The 16121-nt window shown below is 37.1% G+C and overlaps 1 protein-coding gene and 1 long non-coding RNA gene across 5 annotated transcripts in view; one reads left to right on the top strand and one right to left on the bottom strand.

Moving 5' to 3' along the window:
* Positions 1-9320, top strand: part of PCF11 (PCF11 cleavage and polyadenylation factor subunit) — a 30500-nt gene extending 21180 nt beyond the window's left edge. For both annotated transcript variants that reach the window (XM_027770466.1, XM_006144975.3), the window contains exons 11-17: positions 910-1029; positions 1546-1651; positions 5488-5671; positions 6107-6262; positions 6646-6738; positions 7600-7635; positions 8789-9320. In XM_027770466.1, coding sequence (XP_027626267.1) covers positions 910-1029; positions 1546-1651; positions 5488-5671; positions 6107-6262; positions 6646-6738; positions 7600-7635; positions 8789-9007 — 914 coding nt within the window. In that variant the 3' untranslated portion in view covers positions 9008-9320. The remainder of the gene's footprint in view (positions 1-909; positions 1030-1545; positions 1652-5487; positions 5672-6106; positions 6263-6645; positions 6739-7599; positions 7636-8788) is intronic.
* Positions 9321-14350: 5030 nt separating this feature from the next.
* LOC102477829 (uncharacterized) overlaps positions 14351-16121 on the bottom strand; it is a 2758-nt gene continuing 987 nt past the window's right edge. Inside the window, exons 1-4 of one of the 3 annotated variants that reach the window (XR_334034.3) lie at positions 15988-16105; positions 15458-15543; positions 15245-15287; positions 14351-14783 (exon numbers count right to left, since the gene is read on the bottom strand). This is a non-coding gene — a long non-coding RNA (uncharacterized LOC102477829). Of the gene's footprint in view, positions 14784-15244; positions 15288-15457; positions 16106-16121 lie in introns of those variants that run through there. The other 2 variants (XR_003548820.1, XR_001370117.2) reach the window with 2 other exon arrangements.

Genomic DNA, 16121 nt, shown 5'->3' with positions numbered 1-16121 from the left:
CTCCTCTCGGGATCTTGGGCATGCATGCACACGCGCCCGGTATGTGTTTAAGCCACCGGGTCCAGGACACGAACCGTGGTCGACTATGTGGGAGTCCAGCGACATAGCCATTACGCTAACTGCTGGTCCCAGATAATTTTTTCTTTTTTAAAGAATCATTTAATTTTATTTGTTGTTATTATTTAATTTGACCAGAGAGAGAGAGAAAAAGGGAAAATGAGAAAGTAAGCCACCAGCTCTGGTACTCAAACCATGGTCGACCATGTGGGAATCCACGCCTTAACCACCACACAACCTGCTGGCCTCCTCTAGGATATATTTTCAAGTGGTGATTTGTTAACCTATATCAATAGTTAATATATACATATTTTAAATTACTAATTTTTTATTCTTAAAATTTGCTTATAGGGCATGTGTGCTCACCAGAGAGAGAGAGAGAGAGAGAGAGAAGGAAAGTGGGAAAGCAAGCCATCAGGTCTAAGACTCTAACTGTATGTGGGACATATGGGAGTCCAGCACCTTAACCACCATGCCACCTGTTGGCCCAGATAGTTAATCATAGGAGCTTTTCAAACAGCTAAATCCACTGTTTAAAGACTTTTTTTTCCTTAAAAAAAAAGAATTATTTTATTTAACTTTTTGTACTTACATATTTATTTTTTTAAAAATTTGACCAGAAAAGGACAGAGGGAGTGAGAAAGAGAGAGAGGGAAAGTGAGAAAGTAAGCTGCCAGGTCCGGGACTCGAACTGTGGTTGGCCATTTGGAAGTCCAGCGCTCTTAATCACCATGCCACCTACTTGGCCCTCTAACCCACTGTTAATAAGATTTTGTCAAATTTATTGTTGATATGCATAGTGTGATTTATATCTTTAAGTTCTTTTCACTTAAGAGTGTCATTTTCTTTAAGGAGCTCTTCCTAAGGCATATCCTGATAATCATCTCAGTCAGGTGGATGTAAATGAATTGTTTTCAAAACTGCTGAAAACAGGAATTCTCAAATTGTCCCAACCGGATTCAACTGCAACACGTAAGTATAGTTTTAATACTTCATGCATGCAAAGCTTCATTATGTTATAGGATTTACGATACAATGTAACTTGAGTCATGATAAAGGTCCTTAATTGGATTCAGTGGTACATCTTTTATTTTTTGAAAATCAAATACAGTTGGTTTAAAATGAAATCCTTTTAAATATTCTAAACTTGAATTATTACCCTGTAATGGACATTTGTTTTAATTAACATTTCTGTAATTCTCATGTGGAATTTTTACTATCCATAGTTATTCTGTTCTCATTTAGCTTTTGAAGATAGTTCATTGACAACATAAAATTTCATGAATATTGACTTTTAAGAGATCAGACTTAATATCACTTATTAAAACAAAGAATTACATTAAATCTTTTGGACAGTAAGTTTCAGGTCAGAAGCACTAATAAGACTTAAGTGGGTTTCTCTACATGTTTATAGTACTGTAGTGTTCCTCTATAAAGAATACATCAAGAGAATGCTATTGAAATTTATATGTCTGTTCTCAATTGAAGAAGTAAATGAAGTTGCTGCTCAGCCTCCCCCTGAAGAGGAAGAAGATCAAAATGAAGATCAAGATGTTCCAGATCTTACTAATTTTACAATTGAAGAATTAAAACAGTATGTAATCTAATTTTCTTTAAGATAGACAAGACAGTGAATTTTTTAACACTGGGCATTATTAGTGGGATTTCTGTTGATCCCATTGACTCTCCTAAAACTTAAGGGAACTTTTTTTTTTTTTTTTTTTTTTTAAATAGGGTAAAATATATATAACACTATCTTTTAAGAAGAGAAGATATTTATTTATTTATTTAATTTTGCTATATGTCATGTGTACTAACCAAATAAGAGAGAGAAAATGAGAAAGCACCCCTATGGGGGGATGGCCATGCTGTAATCCCTTTTCCTCTATTCTCTTCTCAGGACTTTGGGCATGTATGTAAACATGCCTGAAGTTTTTTTAAGCCACATCTGGGACTCAAACCATGCAGTCAGTCATGTGGGATTCAGAGGCCCCAACCACCATACCCACGTAGCTGGCCCAAGAAGCCTTTTTAAGAATTTATGTTTTATCAATGTTTATTTATTCCATGCTTAAGAGAGATATAGTACCTTTCATGGGGTCTTGATACTATGATCCATTCTCAGCTTCAGCCAGCCTGTATCATGAGCTCACACATTCTCTGAATACTCAGGGAGGTCTCCTGAGTGAAGTATCAATACAATGCCACTGTCTGTACCTAGGAGTCTCATTTTAAAATCTTCTTTAGAATGATGAATACTGCATAAGTACTTAGGCCAAAGAGGCCATCTCCAGATTTCCATTTTTATATCAAGTTTTGTACGGAAAACATAATGAGTTTAAATACTCGATGTTCCTTTTTATCTTCATACTCTTATAATTTTTTCTGTATTCATGTTAACTGTTGTTTACTATATTCTCATAGTCCAAAATGTATAAAACTAAAGGGACCAGCAGTTGGTGTAATGGACTCCCACATAGTCAACAGCAATTTGAGTCCCAGACCTGGTGGTTTAAACTCACACCGGGTGCGTGTGCATGCATGCCCAAGATCCCGAGAGGAGAATGCAGGAGAAGGGATTGCAGCGTGGCCAGTCACCCCCTGGGGGGTGATTTATCGCTTTCTGTCTCTCAGTCTCTCTCTCTTTCTGGCAAGTGTACACTAAAGCAAAAACCCTTCAAAAAAAAAAAAAAAAAAAAGATAAAGAATACCTATAGTTTCCACTTTACAGATAACCCCTACTAAATTTGGTGCATATCTTTTCATAAATTTATTTTTCCTTACTTACATAAAAATAACACTTGAAGTTGAGCTATCTGTGGCCTAGTGGTTGGGGGAACCAGAGGTTAGCTGCACAGTCTGAGTTCTGGACCTGGTGGCATGGAAAACATGCTGTATATGTGCTCATGCATGCCCAGAATCCTAATAGAATGAGGAAATGGAGGAGAGATTGTATGTCGTGAGATCATGCCCCATGGGTAGTACTTTCTCCCTCTCTGGGTCACTTTTATCTCTCTCTGGTGAGTGCACATGCTATCTGGCAAAGACCAAAAAAAAACCCCAAAACTTAAAAAGATGTTTTCTGGTATGTGAATTCATTATAGCTTTGTGAGTACGTTATAAGAAATAAAATAGCCAGTGGATTTCCTTCTTTTTTTTTTTTTTTTTTGGAGAGATTTTCACTGTAGGGCGCATGCGCTCGCCAGACAGACAGAGAGAGACATAGAGACCGAAAGCGAGAAATCCCCCCCCAGGGGGGATGGTCACGCCACAATCCCTTCTCCTCCATTCTCCTCGCGGGATCTTGGGCACGCACGCACACATGCCCGGCGTGAGTTTTAAGCCACCAGGTCTGGGACACGAACCGCGGTCGACTACGTGGGAGTCCAGCGACATAGCCATTACCGTAACTGCTGGTTCCCATGGATTTCACTCTTTAAAATCAATATTTTTTTCCAAAGTAATGTGGTCACAAAGTTAAAGACTTATTAAAAATGTCATTCCCAGGACCAGCAGTTAGTGTAATGGCTATGTTGCTGGACTCCCATGTAGTCGACCGCGGTTCGCATCCTGGATCCGGTGGCTTAAAACTCACGCCGGGCATGTGTGCGTGCGTGCCCAAGATCCCCAGAGGAGAATGGAGGAGAAGGGATTGCGGCGTGACCATCCCCACTGGGGGGCGATTTCTCGCTTTCTGTCTCTTTGTCTCTCTCTGTCTGTCTGGCAAGCGCATGCACCCTATAGAGAAAAAAAGAAACCTCTCAAAAAAAAAAAAAAGTCATTCCCTTCTCTTGCTCTGATTTTCACTCAACCATGCTCACAGAGGCACCTACATTTTTATTTTTTAGAACCTCTTAACTCTTTCCTGGCATTTATGTTTTTATTTATTTTTGATTTTTAGGATTTATTTTATTTATTATTATTCTTTTTTAAAAATTTGACCAGAGAGAGAGAGAGAAAAGGAAAGTGAAAAAGCATGCTGCCAGGTCTGGGCCTTGAATGTTATCTGGCCATATGGGAGTCCAGCACCTTAAGCACCACACCACCTGCTGGCCCACCTTTTTATTTCTTATAATACAGGTACATATTTTCCTATGAAAATTTTCTTTAAATTTTATTCTTTTTTTTTTTTTTTTAAGTTTTTGTCATAAGGTCTGTGCATTTGCATGAGAGGAGAAAGATTCAGAGAGTGAAAATGAGAAATCACCCCCCCACACACTCACCTCCTAGGGCAGATAGCTATGCCACAGTCCCTTCTTTTCCATACTCCTCTCTAGATCTTAGGCACGCATAGACATGTGCCCAGCTTGATTTTTCAAGTCACTGGGTATAAGACTTGAATTGCAGCAAGCTATGTGCAAGTCCAGCACCTTAACCACTACTACATGTGCTGGCTCCTCCTTTATTATTATTTTTTTAATTGCCAGAGAGTATAAGGGCTTGTCAGAGACAAATACAGGGAGGGAGAGGGAGTAAGCACCCCTCACTGAAATACTGACACACTACAATCCCTTTTTTCCCATAGCTCCATCTTGTCAGGACCTCAGGCATTCATGCATACTGTGAAAGGTGAAAGCTCCTAGATTTGAACTGTGGTTGGCCATGTGGGAATCTGGCTCCCTTAACTACCAGGCCACAGGCAGGGCCAGCTCTGTTGCTTTTTTTTTTTTTTTTTTTAAATTTTATGTTTAGATACAACCTCCTAACCTTCTGAAAGAAAAGGTTAAGCTAGCATTGTCGCCCTGTCCATGTAGGCCTTAAATTATTTTTCATCGTGACTAAATGTTTTGTTCATTGGAATGCAAAAATAGCACTGTTCTGTACTTTGCTTTATCCTTCTTTTTTTTCCCTTCAAGTTAATAGCTACCCTGTTTGTTTACTTAGTTTATATAACTGTTTCTTCCCACCTAGGGCACCCAGAATTTTATAAATTGACCATAGTTTTCCACTTGTCTTCTATTTTTTTCCTTTTTAATTACTCATACTATTATTATTTCTTTTGTACCTTTTTTTTTTTTTTAACAATTCTTTAGATCAGGTTGGAGCAGTTGATTTATTCAGAACTCCTAAAATCTAGAGGTAAAATGTAACTGTTCTGTCATGTCCGCTTTGATATTGACTCTTGTCTAAGAATAGGCCAACTTTTACTTTGGTAGCTAGCCCAGGATCATTCTATTTTTAGCTAAAAGGAAATAAGTAACTGGGTTAACCCCCTCAATAAGATAGTCTTCATGTTCCAAAATTCACCAAAGTTTATAAAGAAGGTCAGTGACACATTATTAGGGACTATTGATTTATGTGTATGAACTATTTTAGGCAGATTAATTTCACTGTTGAGAAGCAGAAAACTGAAGTATTTATAATTGGTTTTTTGAAAAGGCCATTAAGCCATGATAGCAAAACTAAAGGTTTTTTTCTTTTTCAAAATAGACGTTACGACAGTGTTATAAATCGACTCTACACTGGCATTCAGTGTTACTCTTGTGGAATGAGGTTTACAACATCACAGACGGATGTATATGCAGATCACTTGGACTGGCATTATCGACAAAATAGAACTGAAAAAGATGTTAGCAGAAAAGTCACCCACAGACGTTGGTACTATAGTTTAACCGTAAGTAATCCATGTGCCTCCAAACTACCTTTTAGGCTCAAATTATATCATTTTAATGAATATGAATTTGAATATGAATATGAATTCTATATTAATTTTCAGGATGAAATTTGAGTCCTACAGTATAATTTTTAAAATAAAGAAATTTTGAGGATAAATACTAGTTTTTGTTGAAATTAGAGTACAACACATGCTTGTTCTCATTGTGAAAGTCCACGATTCTGTGACTGATTTCTTTCAAAGTTTTACATGAAATTTATCTTGTACCTCTAGAGTTATAAGTTCTTATTCATTAGTTGCTGTATGTTATGTTAGTTATAGGAGTCAAAAAAAAAGTATAAATGATCAATATTAGAGCATATTGTAGAAGATGGTACCCTTATCTTTAGAGTCAAGTGAAAATACTCATTTTAAATATCAACTTCTTTTAAAAAGGATTGGATTGAATTTGAGGAAATAGCTGATTTGGAAGAACGTGCAAAGAGCCAGTTTTTTGAAAAGGTACATGAAGAAGTCGTGCTCAAAACTCAAGAAGCTGCTAAAGAAAAGGAGTTTCAAAGTGTTCCTGCTGGACCAGCTGGAGCAGTTGAGGTGAGAAAGGAATGTTTACATTTCCTGCCTCTGGGAGTATCCCTCAATTTAAATAAATAATCCTAAATCCTATGACTTTGTTTTCCAGTTTGAAGATTTAAAAATGTCTTGAGAACTTGCATCTTCTATTTTACCCTATCTGTTTTTGAGTTTATTAGTAACCACTGTATTTAGATACCATCAGTGTAATACCTGTGAAATATTAACTATTTTGGCCTGGAAGGTTGCCACAATTGTTAAAACTTTATCTATATCGGACATAGTTTTAACTTTCAGAACACACTTAAATTCTTTACTTTGTTGAACAAAATGCTTATATATTTTTACTTAATGCAATTAAGTGTTCTATTATGTAAATTTCATTTTATATAATTCTGTTTCAGAGTTGTGAAATCTGTCAAGAACAATTTGAACAATACTGGGATGAAGAAGAGGAGGAATGGCATTTAAAAAATGCTATTAGAGTGGATGGAAAGGTAATTTTCTGTTCCTTTTAAGGAAGTATGTTTAGTATTTTTTGTTGGGGTAACTAATCATTGTGAAAGAAGGTTCATAGTCATTTTTGGTTTGGGGTCTAAATAAAGAAGGTATTGGACTTCATCACAGAATGTTTAAGTGTTGGTAGTGATCCTAGCAACATCTGGTTCATACTTATTTTATATAGGAGATTAAATAGTTGGTTAATACAGACCCAGGATTAAGTCTTCTTAGTCTAGTTAGTTGTCTTTTTGCCTAACCACACTAGTTCAATGCTGAATTTTTATTTCATCATCAAAAAAATTTTTTTAATGATTATTTTATTTAACTTTAGTTATTTTAATTTGATGAGAGAGAAAGGTGCCAGGTCTGGGGCTCGAACCGTGTTCAGCTATGTGAGAGTCCAGCACCCTTAACCACCATGCCACTTCCTCATCATCAAAATTCTTATGTCTAAAGTTTAATTGCCAGAGTGTGTATGAACGAGTAGCCCCAACTGGGATGTGGTCATGTCAAAATCCTTTTTCATTTCTCAATCCCATCAGGATTTGAGGAATGCATATATATGCACCCAGCATGTTTTTCAGGCTGCCTGGGCTGAGATATAAGCTGCATTCAGCCATGTGGGATCTCATTTAACTACTGCTATAAGACTGGTTCTGTTACAGTCTTAAACCATGTAGGCTTAGATACTTGAATGTGCAAAACAGTTTTGCTTTTATTCATTTTTGTGATTAAATTATTTTGTCACTTTCCAAAGATGCTTTCTTTTGGTTTAAATGATAAATGTCCTATCAGAATAGACTATTAGGATGACTATGCATGTGAATAGCTATTTACTTTTTCTCTTTTTGCTTCAGATTTATCATCCATCATGTTATGAGGATTATCAAAATGTAAGTTTATTACTATATTTTTGTTTATATTTTACTTTTTTTTGCATCAGCAATATTGCTACTTTAATCTTATATTGAGCAGTTTTGTGCTTTGCTATAGTATTTGTTGTTCACTAAATATTGGTGTTAGGTTGATAGGCCCTGATACATATTTTTTGGATATACAATTTAAAATGAAAATTTCATATCATTCATTGTATCTTATTCACATGACTCTTACACTAGTAGGCCCATAGCAATGTGGGGAAAACTAATGAGGATTGTGATTTAAATAGGTTTCAGAGCTATGGATAGCATTTTCTATTGTTTTTCCCTTTCATACTTCAACCATCTAATATAGGAAGAATTTTAAAATAGTATTTGAAAAAGATCAGTCTATTAGCCTTGAAAGTTCAAAGTGTCATATTTGTAGCATGACCATTATTTGAGCAATGCACAGTTGCCCTTTTTTTTTTTTGGAGAGATTTTTGCTATAGGGCACGTGCGCTTGCCAGAGAGAGAGAGACATTAGAGAAATAGAAAGCGAGAAATCACCCCCCAGGGAGGATGGTCATGCCGCAGTCCCTTCTCCTCCATTCTCCTCTCGGGATCTTGGGCATGCACGCACATGCGCCTGGCATGAGTTTTAAGCCACCAGGTCCGGGACGCGAACTATGGTCGACTACGTGGGAGTCCAGCGACATAGCCATTACGCTAACTGCTGGTTCCCCACAGTTGACTTTTCAAGGAAAGTAGCCTTGACAGGCAGCTTGTAAGATATGTAGATAGGTCACCAAAACACCAGAGTTTCCTAGGATGTTTTTTGGGTATTTGAAAAATCTTCAGCATTCCAAATAGGGAACTCGATAGTCACAAAAATTGCAAGATATATGTGAATATAGCGGTTACCACCTATGTAGAGTTCTATGATGATGTTTAACCAACTGGCTTGGGCTGTATGTTACTGCTTAGCTCATTGCTGAGCACATACTGCTCTCGATGTACATTTTATTATTTGGCTTTCTTTATGGCATGTCTTGTGAGGAAGAAGTATTTTAGTTGCATTTGGTATTATATCTTACTTTGACCATATAAGGCTTTTATAAAACTAGATGTCATTTAACCTGGTCATTTTTAACATTCATCAGTACTTATAGGGCTTTTCATTTTGTAGACATCTTCATTTGATTGTACACCATCTCCCAGCAAGACACCAGTTGAAAACCCCTTGAACATTATGTTAAACATTGTCAAAAATGAACTGCAGGAACCCTGTGAAAGTCCCAAAGTTAAGGAAGAACAAATTGATACTCCACCAGCTTGTACTGAGGAAACCATAGCAACACCCACTGAAATTAAAACAGAAAATGATAATACAGTTGAGTCAGTTTAAATAAAATGAGAAAGGTATGTTTTTCTTTTTTTTAAAAAAAGCTGCTGTTGGATCTGGAAGGTGAAGAATTTTTTTATGTATATATAGACATATCTATATAAATTGTGCAGCTGAGGCAGGGCCTTCAGCTATCATTTGGTTAATAAATACATTTTAGTATTTGCATTTCCTACTGCCTGCAGAGTTTCAGGTGCTTGTTGTGTGAAAGTTCTGTAGATGTGTGCAAATTTAACAAAATGAAATTGTATGTGTAAAAATGTACGATTTTCACTTGTGAAACTGTAAATTATAAATAAAAAATATTTTTGCTATCCACGGAGTGTAGTATTTATGCACACCATCAAATAAAGACAGTGTTTCTGTACTTTTTATTGGGTAAAAATAAAATTGAACAGCTACCTCAACATAAGATTTTTTTTTTTTTTTTTTAGTAGCTTCCCATGACTAAAGAAGCAAAGTCTAAAGTTAGTTTTATCCTTCAAAAGGGGGTTATGAGAGCACGCAGGACTTTTCTGATAGAAAAGCCAGATTTGAAAATTTTTTAAAAATGAAACAGGACATACCTGCATATATATATACCCATATTATCTCCAGCTATAGAGAACCATCCATATGTCCATTTTTAGAAAATACCTAATGAAGCAACTTTTATTCTTGAACTTGAAGACTGATGCCGTCAAATAATTAACAAATCTATTTAAGTACTAAAGGTGATTTTTTTTTAAAGACGTTTTTCAAATTGTCAAATGATTTAATGCAGATGAACAGATTTCTATTTTAAGTTACAGGGGAATGTGTAAGAATGTTCATTTGAAACATGGTTAACCTTTTTCCTTTGTTGGTTTTGACTGAATTAGATGGATACCATGAGATGTTAATATTCATACATGTAATAAATAGAATGATGAAGAATCTTGCAGTTTGTGTTTATTTTGTGAATGGCCTTTTCTCTTAAGTCCTTTACCTCTGTTCTTTAAAAGCTGTACCATAAAGCCAGCTACTCTGGAGATAGGCATATAAAACACTGAAGGACATAGTTTATTTAGTATTTACATTGCTGGGAAAGTGATGACATGATGTATCTTGTTTTTCTATGCAAAAATGTGTCATATGACTTTCCTGATGACCCAATATAATCTTTTCTGGTTCTTAAAACTAATATATATTGTACATGAGTTTATGGATTAAACTGAGCCACCTAGTTAAAAAGTTGTGTAAGAATCTGACCTGGGCTTTGTCTCATTCATTCGTTTCTGCAATTTAAAAAGTACACCAAGATAAATGCTAAGACAGAAACAGTCACACTAAACTACCTAGATGTGGGTTAAGGATGTCTTAGAGATGGTGATATCTGAATCTTGGAGGATAAGTAAGAGTGGGCTCAACATGAATGGAAGGGCATATTTGGAATATGACCACAAATGTGTGAGACTTGAAGCAGTGCATTTGTTTTCAAAACTGAATTTTTTTTTTTTTTTTGCATGGTTAAGACATAGTAATTGGGGCAAGCAGGTGGTATGGTGGTTAAGGGCACTGGACTCCCATATGGCCGACTGTTCAGATCCCAAACCTGGTTGCTTCCTTTCTTTACCTCTCTCTCACTCTGTCCCTCTGGTCAAATTAAAGTTAAAATAATTCTTTAAAAAAAAGACAGTAATTGTCAATAGGAGACTAAGTTACTTGACTAAGCTTTCTTAGTCAAGCTAGTTTATTTTACACTAACAATGGACACTCACTAGAAATTTAACAGTATCTAAGAGGTCTTCTGCCCAAGTAATGAAGTGAGTACAAGTTTAAACAGATCAACTAAAATAATATGAATAGACATACTGTCATGGAAGGAAGTTCACACCACGGAAGAATTCTAGGGTCTGAGTTTAAAATGTAGGCAAAATACCCTGTTGCACATGTTTCTGGGGGTGCTCTCAAAAGGAAGGTGACATTCAAACCTACAAATGTACCGAGTATCCATTTAGAGGGAGAACAGGGCCAAGGACAGGTCCTTGGGGAACATTCAAAAACTGGTGAATGGGAAGGTGAGAAGTAAAATAGGAAATCAATTTCTGAAACAAAATCTTCAAGGGATGGGTAGTCAACATGTCAGTCAAGAAAATATAGTAAGATTGAGAAATATTCCATTGACTTAATAGCTGTGGGTGGGAAGTGACAAAATAGATATATTCAAGAAATTTGGTGTAGAGATTATATTGTAGTTAGAATGAAACAGACATTAACGTGTTTATGTTAAAAGTAGCTCACTGAAGAGATGACTGAAGGACAGATGAGTGACCTACCAGCCTCAGCTGGAATGAAAGGTATCAACAGTACTGAAGGGAAAAGATTACTTTAGGATGGGAAGGCAGCGCTTTCTCTGAAATAGTTCAATTCCCATTTTCTCTTAGAGGTAGGAAGGCAGTAATCTAGATCAACTCCAATTTAGCTCTGTATCAGAATCACTTATAGTGGTTAAGAAGAAACCTCTCTTTTCTTTCCTTTTTAATTTTTACTAAAAGATTTTTGCTATAGGGTGCTTGCACTCACTGAGACAGAAAGCAAAGGCCACGTTGTAATCCTCTTTGATCTTGGGCACACATGCACACGTACGCGGCAAGTTTCAAGCCATTAGGTCTGGGACAAACTGTGGCTGACTACGTGGGAGTTCAGTGACATAGCCATTAACACCATCTGCTAGTCCCTAGATGCCTCATTTCTGAAGCTCATTTGGTTCTTTTTCAGGGGCACCTAAGCAGCTCCACAGGTCTAATGAACAGTTAAATCTAAAAATCAGCAACACTAGATTTCAGCCCCAAAAGATGACAGGCAAGTAATAGCTGACAAAGCACCAGGAGCTAGTAGTAATGTCCTAAAAATCTGGAGATCTGTTTACATCCATCTTTACGTGTCCTGTTTTCTTTTTAGTTTCACTATAGGATATGTATGCGTGCCAGAAATAGGGAGTGCCCCCTAGCGGGGATTTCTGCAGCTATACCACAATCGCTTCTCTTGGGGTGTTGGGCACACTAGTGTGGTGTTTTTTTGTTGTTTAAGAAAACTAGTTTTATTCTTAAATGAAAAAGCAGAATATACTCTAATACATACTTAAAGCACAAAGTACATGTATCAACCAGTGTGATCATCAAGGTTTGCGACTTGAAGCACACAGATGGCCATGTGGGATCCAGTACCTAACCTTTGCACCAGCTACTGGCCCACAATGTACTGGTTTCAACTTACTCTCTTACTTAAAACTTCTAACTCTGGTGTTCTGGAAAAAATACAAAGCAATCTCACTGTAATTCAGCTAAAAAGCTTTAGTAAGAAAAATAAGGACTTAATTATATATTAAAAGTTTAAAATTCTCAGTAACAACTTAACCTAAATAATTCTATAATGGGGCCAGAAGGTGGCTTGGTGACTTCCCATGTGGCTGACTGGTTTGGGTCCTGGGCCTGGTGGCTTACTTTCTCACTCCCATCCCCCCACTCTGTCCCTCTCTGGTCAAATTAAAGTATATAAGTAAAGTTAAAGAATTCTTTTAAAAAATTCTATATTCTAGTTATGTTTTCCTGGCTAGCTGACCTTACAGACTATTTGTACAATATGAGTGCTCTAAGTGAGGTTTACATGACATATTCAGGGTAATCCTGTGTAAGTGAAAAGATATAGCTAATGGAGGTTAAACAGAAATGGAAAATCAAGAGGCTACTGTCAAAAAAGGTCTGAACTTACATAGAAATGAGTTTAAGCTTCCTGAATAATGGGCACTGTGTTGGGCAGATGGGGAAGGGTAAGCTAAATAAAAATAACTACTCATGGGGTACCTCTGAGAATTTGGGAGTGGGCACCGAAGGGGAAGAATACCTCAGAGAAAAGGATACATGGACAGGAAGGAGTAGAGATGGTTCCCAAACATCAATTTTTTTGATTGGGGTTGGTCCTACTTCCTGTCAAATTAAGTGTAAGGCGCCAATTTATGGTAGATTAAGAGAATAACTTGCTTTATCACCTCCCTTTGGAAAAACAGGTAGAGGACTAGCCATTTTTACTAATTTGAACTGTAGCTCTCAGTATGCAAAGGGCTGAGTTTCTATGGAATGCTGAGATGTCCACTCCAGCGTGTGTTCTGAACTATGTTTACTTGAGAAATTTCAGTCACTTACCTTGAAATCCTGTGCCAATCCAGTTTTTGCTTGACTATTTTATTAAAATTACTCTTCTGAATATTATCAATGGGTCCTTGCCACAAGCAATGTGCTTTTCTTAGCTTCTTAAACACTCCTGACCCACACCTTCCCCTTTAAAATTACGTTCTTTTGCTTTAAGTAAAAATAATGGTGTAATGATTACATTGCTGGAATCCAACACAGACCACTGTAGTTCAAATCCCGGATTGAGCAACTTGAAACTTACACTGGGTGTATGTGCGTGCATGTGTGCCCCAAATCCCAAGGAGAACAGAGAAGGGATTGTGATGATCATTCCCCTTGGGGGTGATTTCTTGCTTTCCGTCTCTTTCTTGTCTCTCCCTATCTCTCTTATTTCTCCCTGTCCTTCCAGCAACTGCATGTGCCCTACAGCAAAATCTCCAAAAAATAAAAAATAAAACAACAAAAAAAGGGGTATTCTGGGCTTCTATATTTTAACCTGGGAAGGATTAAAAATTTCCTTTGCTCAACTTTTGCAGAGGGTAGACTACTTTAGGAAATGCTCTAATAATTATTACTTTACTCAAGTTCTCTTTGTCTTGAGACAACTTTCTGAAATTTATATTTTTTAGGTTTTTGCATAGGGTGCATGTGCTCACTGGAGAAACAGAGACAGAGAGACAGAAAGTGAGAAATCACCCCCCAGGAGAGATACCTACACCACAATCCCTTCTCCTCACATGGGCACACATGCACATGTGCTTAGCGTGAGTTTTAAGCCACTGGGTCTGGGACTCGAACTGCGGTCAACTACATGGGAGTCCAGCAATGTAACCATTATGCCATTTGTTGGCTCCTGAAATTTATTTAGCCTAAGAAAATTGTCCAAGCCGATTTTCAAGATTATTTGTAGAAGATATACAAAATAGCTCACTTCTTTTTTTTTTTTTTGGAGAGGTTTTCGCTATAGGGCGCGTACGCTCGCCAGACAGACAGAGAGAGACATAGAGACAGAAAGTGAGAAATCATCCCCCAAGGGGGATGACCACGCTGCAATCCCTTCTCCTCCTGGGATCTTAGGCATGCACACATACGTGCCTGGCATGAATTTTAAGCCACCAGGTCCGGGATGCGAACCGCGGGAGACTACATGGGAGTCCAGCGACATACCCATTAATGCTAACTGCTGGTTCCCCAAAATAGCTCACTTCTGATTTTCTAAGTCTCCATATCTGCAATGTTTCCTTTGTTTCCAATATTGTTTCCTCTCCTTTTCTTCTCCAGGTTTGTTAAGTGTCTACTTATTATTCTCTTCAGATACAAGCTATTATGATGATCAATTTTATTTCTATTTCAGTATTTTCAGTTTTTACGTTTATTTTGGAAGATTTTACTTTTACTGCTGCTCTGCTGTTTCTATTTATTTCCTGATTCTTTCTGCCATGTGTGTAACCTTTGGGAATCTGTCATGTACTGTTTCATTCTATCAGTAAATTTATAGCAAAAAATCTTTACCACTATTATAATAAAGCTACTACAATCACTGTATTAATTTGGAGTCAGTCGCAGTGGGTTCTAATTCCCCAGTTCTTAATTAAGTAATCTTGGTCAAATCTGAGCTGTTTCTTCATCTGTAAAAATAAAAATAACAATACAGATTATTTATAAAAACTGGCCCACATTAACAACTCAATGTCTGGCAGACAAAAGCCTTCATTCTCTCATTTCTGAAAATGAGATTGGGATGACTAATTCCAAATTCTCCTCCAACAGTGAAAACTTTATTTTCAGCCTATTGGTCCATTCACCTATCAACCAACCAACCCATTCACCACATAACAGCTACTAAGCCTTTCCCTTGAACTAAATATTCTACATTTTAGAAACACCAAAATGATTAAGATACAGTCTCTATCTTCCTGATGCTCAGAGTCCTTGGGGGATGGAGGTAAGGATTAACTGTAAGATAAGTAATTACAATATAATATGATTAGTGATCTAATAAAAGCAGTGAAAATTCAGAGACTCTGAGGCACATGTGCAGCAAAACAAAAAACCTAGGTTGGAAATTCCAATTCAGGTTATTACTTACTAGTTGTGTATCCTCAGGTACTTATACTTTGTGCCTTCTCTATCTGTAAAAAAGGAACAGTGATACTTTTTCTGACAGGCTATAAGGATTAAATTAAAAAAAAAACCCTAATATACAACACTCATACAGTACTAGGCGGTTCATATAAATTCAATACATGGCACTTATTTTTACAAAACCTTATGGAAGTTAAAAAAAACCAATGTACTGTACCTAAGAGAGAAGTAGGGTCAGGGAGAATTCCCCAAATGTGTTCACAGAACAAAAGCGATCAACTGGGACAAGGGCAGGGTAGTTTCCTGGTAGAAGGAACAACATATACACAAAGGCTCAGAGATGGGGAAAAGTATGTTAGTTTCCAGGATCCCCGTTCATTATTCCTGAAAAGAGAAGACAATGTGTGCAAGGCAATTATGGATGGGAAAAACGGGTTGAGAAAGGGAAACCAAGTGGCTGATGTCCCTGAAGGAAGAACATTCTGGTTCCTGTATTCTACATTTTAAAGAACAAAATCTAACCCAATTGTTTGCAACGACAGCGAATGGAAGAATGCATGTCAAGCAACAGGGCTGGGAGAATGGTTTGGGCCGAACCTGTTCCACCTGGGAAGAAGATCTGGGGTAGTCAAGTCACTAATGGCCTGTGCTTCCATTACATTGGCTTTACAACTTACCTGATGTTTGGCCTTTGCAAATTACTGATACCTTGAGTCTCCTCCCCTGTGAAACGCGGATAACACGTACCTTACACAATCATTTTGAGAATTTAGTAGCAAGCGATTATTAGAGCCTGGCTCTAGTGAGCACTCAACAACGGTCACGGCTGCAGCTAACTTCTCCTTTGGGCCTTTCTCCGCACTTGTGAAATGACAGGGAAA

The sequence above is a fragment of the Tupaia chinensis genome, unplaced genomic scaffold (assembly GCF_000334495.1).
Source record: "Tupaia chinensis unplaced genomic scaffold, TupChi_1.0 Scaffold000139_1, whole genome shotgun sequence".
Taxonomy (NCBI): Eukaryota; Metazoa; Chordata; class Mammalia; order Scandentia; family Tupaiidae; genus Tupaia; species Tupaia belangeri.
The sequence above is the reverse complement of the archived record's forward strand: the minus strand, read 5'-3'. Positions and strand labels throughout refer to the sequence as shown.